Source organism: Oryx dammah, unplaced genomic scaffold (genome assembly GCF_014754425.2).
Source record: "Oryx dammah isolate SB20612 unplaced genomic scaffold, SCBI_Odam_1.1 HiC_scaffold_11164, whole genome shotgun sequence".
Classification (NCBI taxonomy): Eukaryota; Metazoa; Chordata; class Mammalia; order Artiodactyla; family Bovidae; genus Oryx; species Oryx dammah.
Window position 1 is genome coordinate 1,167,336 of NW_024080557.1, and position 13,904 is coordinate 1,181,239.

The window sequence follows — 13,904 nt, forward strand, 5'->3', positions numbered from 1 at the left end:
GACTGAACAACAATAAACAACAACATAGGAGATAAGGCAAGCTGAAGGTTTTTCATGAACTTTGAGTCTTAACTTTTTTAAAAGGGTGTTAAAACCACTAAGAATATAATGAATTTATAGATCCACTCTCTCCTCGGGAAAAATAATAATGATTTACAATTTTATGCATTTTTTGGAAGGTCATAGACCTCTGAGATCTAGAACCTATTCCAGAATAATGTTCTTAATAACACTGAAACCAGTTTTTAACCATTTCACACTTGCATAAAATTTTAATTGTTCTGAATTCATACCTATACAAACTGGAGGGCTGGGCTGCCAGAAGTATCGATTTTCTACCTGAATGCAGGTTATTCTTTCCTCTCCTTGAAGTTCATATCCTGGGTCACACTGAAAAACCACAGTGTCTCCAGGTTCTCGTCCATCCCCATTTCGAGTTCCATTCATAGGAACCCCTGGGTCACGACATGCAGTGGCAACTGAACCTATGAACAAATAGAAACAAACTTTTAGTTTTGATGGCAACCAAAATCAATTTAAAAGTTCCAGACCTAATATTTGAGAGTTTTCTACATACTTAAAAAAATAACTTAAAAATGCCTGGGTCATAATTCCCTGTGCTATACAAATATATCCTTGTTGCTTTATAAATGAGGTATAATTCCTTGATGGCTCAGCAGGTAAAGAATCCGTCTGCAGTGCTGGAGATGTCAGTTCAGTCCTTGGGTTGGTAAGATCCTTTGGAGGAGCAAATGGCTACCCACTCCACTATTGTTGCCTGGAAAATCCCATGGGAAGAAGAGCCTGGTAGGCTATAGTCCATAGGGTCACAAAGAATCGGACATGACTGAGCATGCACACACACATGTTGCATATATAATATACAAAAATTATCTATGCTGTACATCTGAAATTAACATAACATTGTAAATCAGTGATACCTCAATTTGATAAAAAATATTGCTAATTTTTAAATACCTGCACAATAAATACTTTTAAATTGTTTTTTTTTTTCATAAATAATTTATTTGTTAACTTGCTTCAAGCAGTAACATGACATTTTAGTAGCTAAATAATAAATCTACTCAAAATTGACTATTTTGATGCTCTGTGAGAGACATTGTGAAGAGGATGAAAAGACAGCTACAAACTAGAAGAATATATTTGCTTGGCTTATATACCACACAGTACTAGTATTCTAGAATATATGAAGAATTCTTAGAACTGGGGGAAGAAATAAAAGAAGAAAAAATCCAATTACAAAATGGGCAAAACACGTTTCAATAAAGGGGATACCAGATGGCACATGAAAAGATGTTCAGCATCATTAACTGTTAAAGAAATGCAAATTAAAACCACAATGAGATACCTATCGAGTTAGCTAAAATAAGATATATGATAACATCAAATGCTGGGAAGATTCTTAAAAAAAAAAAGAAAATGAATTACACATACACTTCCGGTAGAAATGTAAAATGGTATAGCCACTCTGGAAAGATGACACTTTCTTGAAAAAAATAAATATATGCTTACCATGACCCAGTAACTGTACTCTTGCATATTTATTCCAGTGAAACAACAACTTGTGTTCACGTAAATATTTGAACATGGAGGTTCACAGGAGTTTTCTTTGCCAGAACTAAAGACTAAGAGGAAACCTAATGCCCTTCAACAGGTGAATCATTAAACTAAGTTTATACCATGGAATACTGCTCGGCAATAAAAAAGGAATGCTGATACATAGGACATCTTAGGTGTATCTGAAAGCAATTATGATGAGTAAAAATTACAATAGCCTCTACCTAGGGAACATTCTTGAAGTGACAATATTACAAAGTAGGAAAACAGATTACTAGTTACCAAACATTGTTGGGGGAGGAGATGGAAGGAGATCACTATGACTATGCTGCTAAGTCACTTCAGTCGTGTCCGACTCTGTGCGACCCCATAGACAAGAGCCCACCAGGCTCTGCTATCCCTGGGATTCTCCAGGCAAGAACACTGGAGTGGGGTGCCATTTCCTTCTCCAATGCATGAAAGTGAAAAGTGAAAGTGAAGTCGCTCAGCGTGTCTGACTCTTTGCGGACCCCATGGACTGCAGCCTACCACGCTCCTCTGTCCATGGGATTTTCCAGGCAAGAGTACTGGAGTGGGGTGCCATTGCCTTCTCCACACTATGGCTATAAAACACTCAAAAGAGGGATCTTTGTGATGGAATTGCATTGTGGTTTGCCTCTGGTGGTGGTGATCAAATCTACATAGAACTATATAAACAAAATAAACATAACACCCACAAAGGAGCATAAGTAAAATTAATGAAATCTGAATAAGGCTTGTGGATTGTATGAATGTCAATTTTTTGGTTGTGATATTGTGCTATGGTTATGCAAAAAAATGCCATTGGAGGGGATTGGGTAAAGGATATACAGGATCTCTATTATTTCTGACAACTGTATGGAAATCTAAAATTATCTAAATTTTAATTTAAAAAATCATTAGAGGAGAGTGGTATGGTACTACAGGAAAACAACTATTCTTTTATTAATGTATACAATATATGGCACATTTGATAATATAATTAACTACATCATACAGGTTAATGGAACAGGAACAGCTTAATTATTTTGAATTACTACAAAGCAATTTATTCTAAAGCATATGATAATTAAGTATCAAGACAAAGAAAGTATTAACTTTTTCATTTAAGCTATTATTAAACTATATTCATAAATGTAGGCTGCAGTACTTGTATACATTACTTTTTAAAGTGCATATTAAAGTACACAAAATTGCTGGATTACAGACACATAACTAGTATTCATTCATTTATTCACTAACTTAATATATTCCAGGCATTGTGTTGGGTGCTAGGAATACAAAACTGAACAGACTTTGAAATGTTCAAACTGTGTAGTGGTGGCACCTATGAACAGATTCTGTTGTATACATCCTTAATAGGTTAATAACCAGGTACACAGGTACGTATGTAGCTATGCTACTGCTGCTGCTAAGTCACTTCAGTCGTATCCGACTCTGTGTGACCCCACAGACAGCAGCCCATCACGCTCCGCCGTCCCTGGGGTTCTCCAGGCAAGAACACTGGAGTGGGTTGCCATTTCCTTCTCCAGTGCATGAAAGTGAAAAGTGAAAGTGAAGTTGCTCAGTAGTGTCCGACTCTTCGCGACCCCATGGACTGCAGCCTACCAGGCTCCTCTGTCCACGGGATTTTGCAGGCGAGAGTACTGGACTGGGTTGCCGTTATCTTCTCCAAGGTAGCTATAGATAGATAGATAATACATCCACAGATACATAGTTTCATCAATATACCAATCAATCTGTTTTAATACACCAGGCATTCTTTTTGTAGCTCATCTGTTTAATACACATACATACAGAACAAAGAAACCAGAGGATCTCACACAAATATTGTAATGTTTCGACTTTCCAAGTCATTTGGGAATCAAGAGGACTACATCAATTTTAAAAATAGCACACACTCTAATATTTGTGGTATGCATAAAAGCTGAAATGACAAAAGAGTGATTTCATATACATATAAGACACACTCATAATCACACACATATGTATACACACACATGTATAACACACAAACTGAATAGAAAAAATTGTTTTATATATCTTCTTGGAAAGAGTGAAGGAAGTTATTTTTAAAGGGTTATTATTTAAAGGGTTACTTTTTAAAAAGGTTACAAAATGTAGACTACAAATGTCATTTTACCTTAAATTAAATTAAATTAAAATTTAAACCATGTATCATTATATACATCATCAGCAATCTTACAGTTGCTTCATTATACTGATAAACTAGCATTTCTGAGCAATAGCCAAGGACAAGGACTTAACATGTATAATTCATTTCATTCTACTAACAACCCAATCAGTCAAGTGCCATTATTGTTCTTAAATATTTTAGAGGTGAAAAAACACAAGTTTAGGAAGGATAAGTAACTTTTTCAATATTATAGAAATTAGAGTGCAGAACCAAGGTTTACACCCCAGTTAGTCTGATTTCAGAAGTCAAATTTTTAAATGATACAGGAGAATGTCCTCTTCTACTTGTTAACTGTTCTTGAGGTACAATTTCTTTCTCAGTTAAATATAATAAACCTCATTAAGAAACTATTAAAAATACAGAGTATATCTATAAACAGAAATGCTATAGTGTGCATAAACGTGTCTATCTTAAAATATTCAAGTGATCTTTTGAGTTATTTTTAGTTGATAGTAGAATAAAAATCAAACTCATATGGGAGAATATGGAGGGAAGTGGGGCAGGGGCATGGTTCCAACTGCCAAGTGGATTTGTTCTCTAAAACCTATGTTCCTTAGCAGAACATCCAACAGGCATTACAGGGTCTGGCAATTACAATCTTTTAATATTGATAGATACTTTTTTGGTAAATTTTTGTGATAAACTCAGTTATTAACTTTCTATTGAATTGCTCTGGGATGATTCCACTAACACTAAAACTGATCTATGGGCTTTACAATATAAAAGTGGATTGGGATGTTCTACATATAAGATTTACACTTAGCAAGTTTTTATTGGAAAGGAGTGCTATGAATGTAAAATGTGCTACAGCTTCTAAACTGAAATGATATAAAAGATAATGAAAACAATTAAATTTGTTGTTGTTTTTGTGATTGTTGTTGAGGCTTCTGATGTGCTGGACTCTTGCATCTGCAAAAAACTTGAAGCTTAGTATGAACATTCTCAAAAGTAAAAATGTACATACAGCAATGTTACACAAATATTGAAATGAATGCAGTTAGTATAACTGTGGCTTATGAGTATTTGAGAGAAAAAAGATGTTTGGCCCCTATCATCAGAGTTACTATGCTTAAAGATTTAAATTGGAACCTAGTAACTAAAATCAGAAGGCTTCAATATGACAGCTAATACATGTAAAATTATTCATTTGCCTTTGGTGCTGGTTGACTTGAAGGAAGAGAGGTGGTAAAACTGTACTATGTCTTTTCTCTTAATTAATAAATAAATTAGGAGTAAGATTTAAAAACTAAATAGCGAACGAAAGGGTTTAGTAAAAGACCAAATATTTTTCTTCTTGGAATTACTTGAATTCTAAAGGCAATTAGTTAAATATATACAGAAACAATTACTTGCTGTGAATGCTTTGTCTTATTTTCTTTACTTATTCAAAGTTTAATCTTTATACAGGTTATTCACTGTGTTTGTGGGTAGGCAAAAAAAACACATTTATTTTGGCATCAATCATTTTTGTTTTACACATTAAAACAAAAGCTATAGCTACTGAAGAAAATAAATAACCATTTCAAACACCATGGACTGAAATAATCTCACAAAATTAGCATGATTTAAAATAAATTATATAATACTAGAGAATAGTAAGTATTAGGCACATGTGTAAAAATAGGTTAAGAATCTTTATTTTATATTTATTGTTTAATTTTATGGAACATACAATTCTCATGATAATTCTCATTTGCTTTAATTTTTTATTTAATATATACACATGTATGTATAAAACACAGGGTGTTTTTTGCTATTAAATATTTTAACTTATCAACTATTTTATATATATAAAATCTAAAAAGCTACACATTAGAAAAAATATATTTGCCACCAAATTATTAACATAGATAATTTCTATTTATTTTCTTAATTTCTTCAGTTCAAATTACTTCAAATTTGATTGCTGAAATGAATATTTGCATTTTTCGTATTAGGTTTAAGTATGACATTCTTGATTTTCTTAACAAAAATATGTAAGGTAAGCACAAACTCTAACAGAGATAAAAGGTCTTAACCTTGCCTCATCTGCAATGATATAAAGAAAGGAACATTCTAGAAAGTGCATATAATAGGCTTAAATGCTATCCTATCCAAATAAAGCTTGGATTTAACTTTCAAAACCTAATGAAATTGACAATAAAAAATAACTTCCTTTCTTTGTCTTTCTCCCCAAAAGGAATGGACATTTATATTTTGGTTAGTAAAGAATAGGACTTATTAAGTGTTTCACAGCTCTTAGACCAGTTGATTATTCAATAGAAACTGTAATAGTCACAGGGAAAAGGTATATAAATAGAAGAGAATGTGATTAGTAAAGCAATACGCAATATTTACTGGACACTTACTATCTTTTAAACACTTGTACTATGAGCTGTTTCTCATTGGGTTCACGAGAAGTCTGGACACTTATTACACATATTTTTCAAATGAGAAAATTGAGGCTTAAAAAAGATAACCCTGCTCTATATCACATAACTGTTTAAAGTGGACAAAGTGCCCTATGCACACATGGGACCATAACCAAGGGACATTTCTTAAGTAAAAAATGATAGAACTTTTGTAATAAAAAGTACTGAGAGTGTGAACCATAGTATGGAGTGCAAGTGAAATCAGGACTTCAGTGGAAATTTCTAAAATATGTTATTATTCCTTAAATGTCATTATACAATCAGAAGAAAAACTACCTTACTTGCCTATCATCCTCATAGGAGAAATCCAAAAACCTACATATGTAATAATATTTAACTTTAAATATATTAATTTCTTACTTAAATTGCACAGATATTAACAATGTGGTCTTATTCACAGGATTCCATTGGTATACATTGTATCAAACTGAAAAAAGTCTGTTTATCTAAGAAAGAGATATATGTTGGACAACTATATGCAACATGAATGACAATTAGAATAGATACCAATAAAATAATGACAATTATGATTATAGTCTATATTGAGAGCATATATTGTACAAAACACTTTACTAGAAGCTAAGTTTATATACTCTTAGACTAAAACACAAATTCTTATGAAGTATTATTATCCCTATTCTAAATGAGTAATATAAGCTTCCCATCATACTATGTGCTTATTCTTAGCAGATATGGAATTTGAACTCAAGAAACAGCAGGGCTCCTAAGTATTAGAGTATATTGTCTCATTACAAATCTACCACATTACCAGATAAAACAAGCAAAAAGGCATGCCCTACTAATGGAACTTTGACAGTTGTTTCTTAATGAAAGAACTAGGCCGAAAAAGTTAGAACTAATTTGAAACAGAAAGGCAAGAGCAGTTTATAACCCATTTCTTGTTCCTGATATTTCACTATAAAGGGAAACAAAAAAGAATGACTCAAGGTTATTTTGTAGGTATTATTAAAAGTAATAAAAACCAAATTTAACCTGATATATGCTGAACTTGGGCTTCATGGGTGGTGCTAGTGGTAAAGAATCTGCCTGCCTGCCAATGCAGCAGATATAAGAGTAAGAGATGTGGGTTCAGTCCCTGGATCTGGAAGATTCCCTGAAGGAGGACACAGCAACCCACTCTAGTATTGTTGCCTGGAGAATGCTATGGACCGAGGAGTCTGGCAGGCTACATACAGTCCATGGGGTCGCAAAGAGTTCGACACAACTGAAACGATAGCACCTCCCACAGAATGCCAGATTTAGCCATGTATGTGCCAAATGGTATTAAGTAATTACAGTAACAAGGACATTTCCCTCCAATTGTTTCTCTCATTCTCTCTCTTCTTCCTGCTCTCTCTCTCTCTCTTTTTTTTCCAAATTTATTTCCTTATGGTTCTTTAAGAGAATAGAAGCAGTAAAGTAGGCACACCCTCACCTCTGGAATCTGTATCCACATTCTCTGCTTCCTCTCCTGTTGCAATGAAGATGTCCTTGCTCTATGTAAGGCTAATCCTAGTTCTTGTGTTGAAAGAACTTCATTCCTAAACATTCTTCATCTCTTCTAATTCACTAGGTTTTCCTTCTGTACTGGGTCACAACCAGTAACATACAAATGTGACTTATAACTTCCATCTTAAATAAACAGACTCTTCATTACATTCTCATCCTCCTCCAGTTGTTTTCTCATTCCCTTCCTTTCTTTAGTAGAACACTTATTAAACATCTGTCCTGAGGGAGATATCTATACAACTGTCTCCAATTTTATCAGCCATATTCATTTATGCTAATTATATATATATGTCTTTGTATGTAATTAAAAAAGAATTTATTCAAGTGAGGAAACTTTACATTAGTATTATTTAGGAATTGTTTTTACAATGTTTTCAGTCTTTACCGATAGTCTAAATCAACTGAAAGAGTTAAATGCCTTTATTGTTAAGCAACATGGAACCTTATCAAATCAAGCTTTGCTACACCCTATGGATAAATAGTCCTCATATATAAGACATTGAAGAGAATCTTTCATAACAGTTAAAAATAGTTCATCAAGTAAATATGTGTGAAATGAATGAATGAATGAAAGAAACTATAACTAGTCATTTCAATGTATGCTTAAGCTTTATTTATAATTTAGGATTTGTTTCACACTGGGAAACATTTACTCCAAGTGCAGTAACAACATCTATATTACATTTTAATTTGTGTTACTCTCTCTGGATAACCTGAGGCCATTTTTAGAATAATATAGATAGCACTAAATACTACAGAAAATGACTGAGTTATCATCATTTTTATAACTCATCAGTACTGTAAATATACTTCTAACTTCTCACTTTATATTTGTTTTCATCTAATTTAATTAGGAATGTTCATTTCACCTAAAATGGTCCTAACTAACACATGCACATGTTTCAAATATATTATGGATGTTAATTCAGAGATAACGTTTGAATTACCATCTTAGTTACCTTGGGCTAATTAATACTCCAGTTTTCTTATGGCATTGCTTTGTACAACAAAGAAAAAATACACTAAAATCACTTATAAGTTCTTGCGTGTCCTTTCTGTTCAGAAAGCTGATTTTTTGGTATAAACTTGTTTATCTCAAGAACTTTTGAAAAACCTCAGATCTGATACAATTGGATAAATAATACTATCAAAAGCAGAAGAACTGTACTGTAGTAAGACAGGGACATTGATCAGATTGCCTTAGTTCCCTGAATTTTGTCTGCCTCGTCAGTAAAACTGACATAGTAATAATTTACCTGACTGATTTAGTATTAGAAAAAATCTTAAAGTATTATTCTAACAATTAAATTGCATAATTGAAAATTATATGATATGAAAATGTCAATTCTAAGATAAAGAGCAGTAGATTTTACTATTCACTGTGTACTCCAAGAAGTAGTCGTATTTTTTGCTGCAATATGTCAGGAAACTTCAGTAAAGTCATGGTCCAGATTTGGTATTCACAAGGCCTTATACTGTCCTCTTCAGTTTTATTGCTGCCTTATACTTTTGTATTGATTAAGAAATGACACTATATTCTCCACTTAACTATCAATAAGGAAATCAAGCTGGGTAATAGGAATATTTAACCTGGAAGGAAATCTCATTGAGAATCAAATCAATCAGAAAATATTTGAAATGCAGATGGTAATCTAGAGGTGGATTTCACCCTGGAGAATTCTGCCCTTGATTGAGTCCTTGCTTTGTACGAGATCCATCAATTTTATAAAGAAGTTTCAACACTATTATTAGGCCTATACTCTGCCAGCTACTCAGGAATGTGGCTATCTTTAGAATTTCATTATGATTTGGAAATACCTAATGATATGGCAAATAAGGTTATAGTAGATGATAAGATGACAGAGATATTCCATGCATGGCATAAAGATGCAAAAGAAACCTCAAAGCTAATGTTGTAGTATACTTCCAAGTACTTCATATAAACATACAGTTAAAAATACATCTTTACTCATTTATTCACCAGGTAATTGTTGTAAACCCACTAGAAGCTAAGTATGCTTGGTATTGGAAATACATTTTAATAAGTCGACCCTGAATATTCACTGGAAGGACTGATGTTGAAGCTGAAGCTCCAATACTTTGGCCACCTGATGCCAACAACTGACCCACTGGCAAAGACCCTGGTGCTGGGAAAGATTGAAGGCAAAAGGAGAAGAGGGCAGAAAAGGATCAGATGGTGGATAGCACCACCGGCACAATGGACATGAAAATGGGCAAACTTCAGGAGACAGGAACAGGGAGGCCTGGCATGCTGAACTCCATGGGGTTTCTAATACTCAGACATGACTTAGCAACTGAACAATAACACCTCCATACCACCATCGATTCTTGCGCTCTAATATGTGGACAAAGTGAGGATAAAATCACTGGTCTAATGTTTTTTAAATCAAAAGTCATGTTAGGTTGACAACTGTCAAAGGTACATACATATACAGGAAACTGACTTTTTATCCAAGATTATAAAAGATTATGTGCTGTGCTTAGTAGCTCAGTTTTGTCCAACTCCTTGAGACCCCATGGACTGTAGCCTGCCAGGCTCCTCTGCCCATGGAGATTCTCCAGGTAAGAATACTGGAGTAGGTTTCCACGGCCTGCTCCAGGGGATCTTCCCGACCCAGGAATCAAACCAGGGTCTTGTGCATTGCAGGTGGTTTCTTTATAAAGGATTATATAAAAGTCTAATTTGAAGTTGAATTCCAATATTTGGAGATTAAGAGAATTAATTAGCAAAAAAAAGATAAACATAGAAATATGTTACATAGTTTTGACTGATAGCACATAATACCAGTGTGTTTCTAATTTTACATTATAAAAAATTTCAACACAGTCAGATTCATTTAACATTTACTAACTACCAGGTGTAATGCCAAGTTCTGGTTTATAAATATTAATAGGATAACATCTTGTCCATCAAAGGAACATAATCTAAGAGGGATAGCAGATATGAATATGTCTTTAATATAATAAAATGTTTATTAAAATCAGGTAACATTTGTCATATAAAGTGAAAAATTGTGGGCATGAAATAAAAAGCTAAAAATGATTTAAATTATATAATTAAAATATGTACTGATTTATAATTTTAGATGAACTTTTCAAAATAATTATCTATATAAAAATTACTTAAAATAATTTCTAAAAAGTTAAAATACCATATATCTATTCACACAAAAACATCCTCTTTACATGAATTAATTAAACGTTAAAAATAACAGAAGCAAAATAATCATTTGTGGTACATGTATACATTCTTTAATTGATTTTTTTAGACATATTTAACATCATTTTACTCAACCTACTCCAGTATTCTTGCTTGGAAAATTCCATGGACAGAGGAGCCTGGTGGTCTATAGTCCACGGGGTCACAAAGAGTTGGGCATGACTTAGTAACTAAACCACCACCACCACCAATGCCATTTTATTCTTTACTTATTAAGTATATGGTTTTCAATATATTCTTATTTTTATTGGTATTGTTAAAGCTATTTCCAATATATTTTACATTGTTGGTATGTCAACAAATGTCTCCATAGGCTATAATATTTTTAATTGAGAAAGTTTTCTCTTTATAGGTATTGAGGTATCCAGTAAACATAGAGCTAGTTCTTTGAAATAGAGGAAAGTTTCAATTTGATCTTATGTCATAAAAAAATGTGTAAATATTTCAGCTTAAGTATTTTCACAGATATTAAATCTCTATTTCTTTTTGGACACCTTTCTTTGATAAAAATTTTTCACAATATAAAACTTACCAAATTGTCTTAAATTATGATTTTTTGAAATATTTCACTTTTGGTTGTATATGAAAAACAGTGCTTCAGATACAAACTTTCCTGAGTCTGAATGAAAATGAGCAGCAAAAGCAGAAACTAGTACTGATATACTAAAGTTTATATATTTATTTTTGAATCAGCATTTCTTTGTCATACATAAAGAAAAGGTTATTCAATTATTTTGCTGTACATAAAAATATTTGTAAATTTTAATGATAGTTTTATTTTGATAGAATTTGCTTGGTTGCAGTTATGAATCATATGTATTCCACAATCAATTCAAATTGTATTATCTTTTTCTTAATTTAATGAGAGCTTTGTTTTTGTCATGAAGTTGTATGTCACCAAAATTTATATTTGTACTATTATCACAGAACATTTTATCCTTAATACTATAATCTTAATATATGTTCTTTGTCTCATTTATAAAATATTTAAAAGATAATTATTGGCTTAAAAGTTTATAAAAAAAGTTATGTGCTGTTAACATAAATAGAAGTAAGATAAGTGAAAACAATTGCCCAAAGGAAGGAAGAGAGAACTGGAAGTACATTATTGTAGGGTTCTTACATTATATGTGAGGTTGTGTGATAGAATGTGATAGTAGATTTTGATTAAAAAAGGTATGTTATTAATATCAGAGCAAGTACACCCCCAGCTCCAAAATGTTTAACTAATAATTTAATAGAGGGAGAAAATGATGATGGAATGCATAGGTGGGCCAATAAAAACTGATTATCAATATGGTTTAATTAGTAGCTTAAAAAAGATGTAGACAAATATTAATAATAATATAGAATACTTCAGGCATAGTGTTATCAACCAAGTGTATCTCATTGGTATTTAATTCCAAATAATGGCACGTGTACATTCTTATCCTTTCAAATGCACGTGGTTCTTTGCGACCTATGGACTGTAGCCCGCCAGGCTCCTCTGTCCCTGGGGATTCTCCAGGCAAGAACACAGGAGGGATTTGCCACGTCCTCCTCCATGTGATCTTTCCAATCTCGGGATTGAACCCAGATCTCCCCGCACTGCAGGCAACTATTTAATATCTGAGCCACCAGGGAAGCCCAAGAATACTGGAGTGGGTAGCCTATCCCTTCTCCAGGAGATCTTCTTGACCCAGGAATCAAATTAGGATCTCCTGCATTGCAGGTGGATATTTTACCAGCTGAGCTACCAGGGAAGCCCAGAAGCACGTATGCTGGAGCATTAAAAAAAAAAAAAAAAGGCTAAGTAAATTTAAAATTGTTATTTGAGTTCTTCTGCTAATGAAGGTGGCATGTTAACACTTCCACATATGCAGAAGAGAATTTAGAACTAAAGCGATAAAATTAGTTCAGTAGAGTTTTCATTTGTTCTAGATGAAAAATGACATTTCTTTTTTAAACAGATTTATGTCTTATAGTTTTCACATGGTTAATGACATCACTATGATGCCCATATATGTTAACATATATTGAGTGCAAGTTGTATTTTCAGCATTAATTTTCTTTTAGTTTTAATTGAGAAGTTATTGGGATTTTTGATGATTAGCACATTAAAATGTAAAAAGCATGATGATTAGCAGACATTTTGAGCAAGTTGTACAAAATCCTTAGTATGTAGATAATAAAAGTCTAAGAACCACAGAGTTAATCCAAATAGGTATTTAAACAGCTTATCATATTAAAATTTATAGACATTTGTTCCTAAAATAAAAATACCAAGAATCAGCATCTTAAAATATTAATATACTATTAGGTCTAAATTTCATGTTTTAATATCATATATATTAAGTTCTCAATCAAAATATCCCATTTTTCACATGAGGTTAACAAGTTATTAGGAAAAATTGGTCTGTTAATACCAATGATATCAGAGTCCCCAGGATAAATCTAAAACCAGGGAGAAATGTTATTTACAAAACAATTCAAACATTTTTTTTTTTTAGGAAACATTCAAACCAAAAGAACATGCCTATAGTAGTTAGATACTTTTAAAAAATCAACTACCTTTTTAATATATCAGGTAATTTAAAATGACAGATTTTGTCAGTCTTATGACTCCCAATCACCATTTAATTAAATTTCACATTTTAGAATATAAAGTGAGCCCACCATAGCTTACAAAATGTTAATATAACACAGAAGCCAAGAAAGTTTCATTTAATTCTGTATTCTACTAATTACTTGATTGTACATAAAAATAACCAATCCATACATAATTTAACCACTAAAGTTATTTTTACAGCTTACCTAAATATGTTTTATTGAAGTGGGATTGTGTGGGATTCCTTGCTTGTTTAAAATGTGTTTCTGGATGTACTAAGATGCTTTGATTCACAAATTATAAAAAACAGAATATTCTTCTAGATCCCTTCCTGCGATCCTTTTGAGCTCAGTTTCAACTTTC

The 13,904-nt window shown here is 32.5% G+C and overlaps 1 protein-coding gene across 3 annotated transcripts in view; it reads right to left on the minus strand.

The window, feature by feature from the left end:
- Nucleotides 1–13,904, minus strand: part of LOC120860724 (CUB and sushi domain-containing protein 3) — a 1,429,922-nt gene that overhangs the window by 328,287 nt on the left and 1,087,731 nt on the right. For all 3 annotated transcript variants that reach the window (XM_040236474.1, XM_040236473.1, XM_040236472.1), the window contains one exon: nucleotides 294–485. In XM_040236474.1, coding sequence (XP_040092408.1) covers nucleotides 294–485 — 192 coding nt within the window. The remainder of the gene's footprint in view (nucleotides 1–293; nucleotides 486–13,904) is intronic.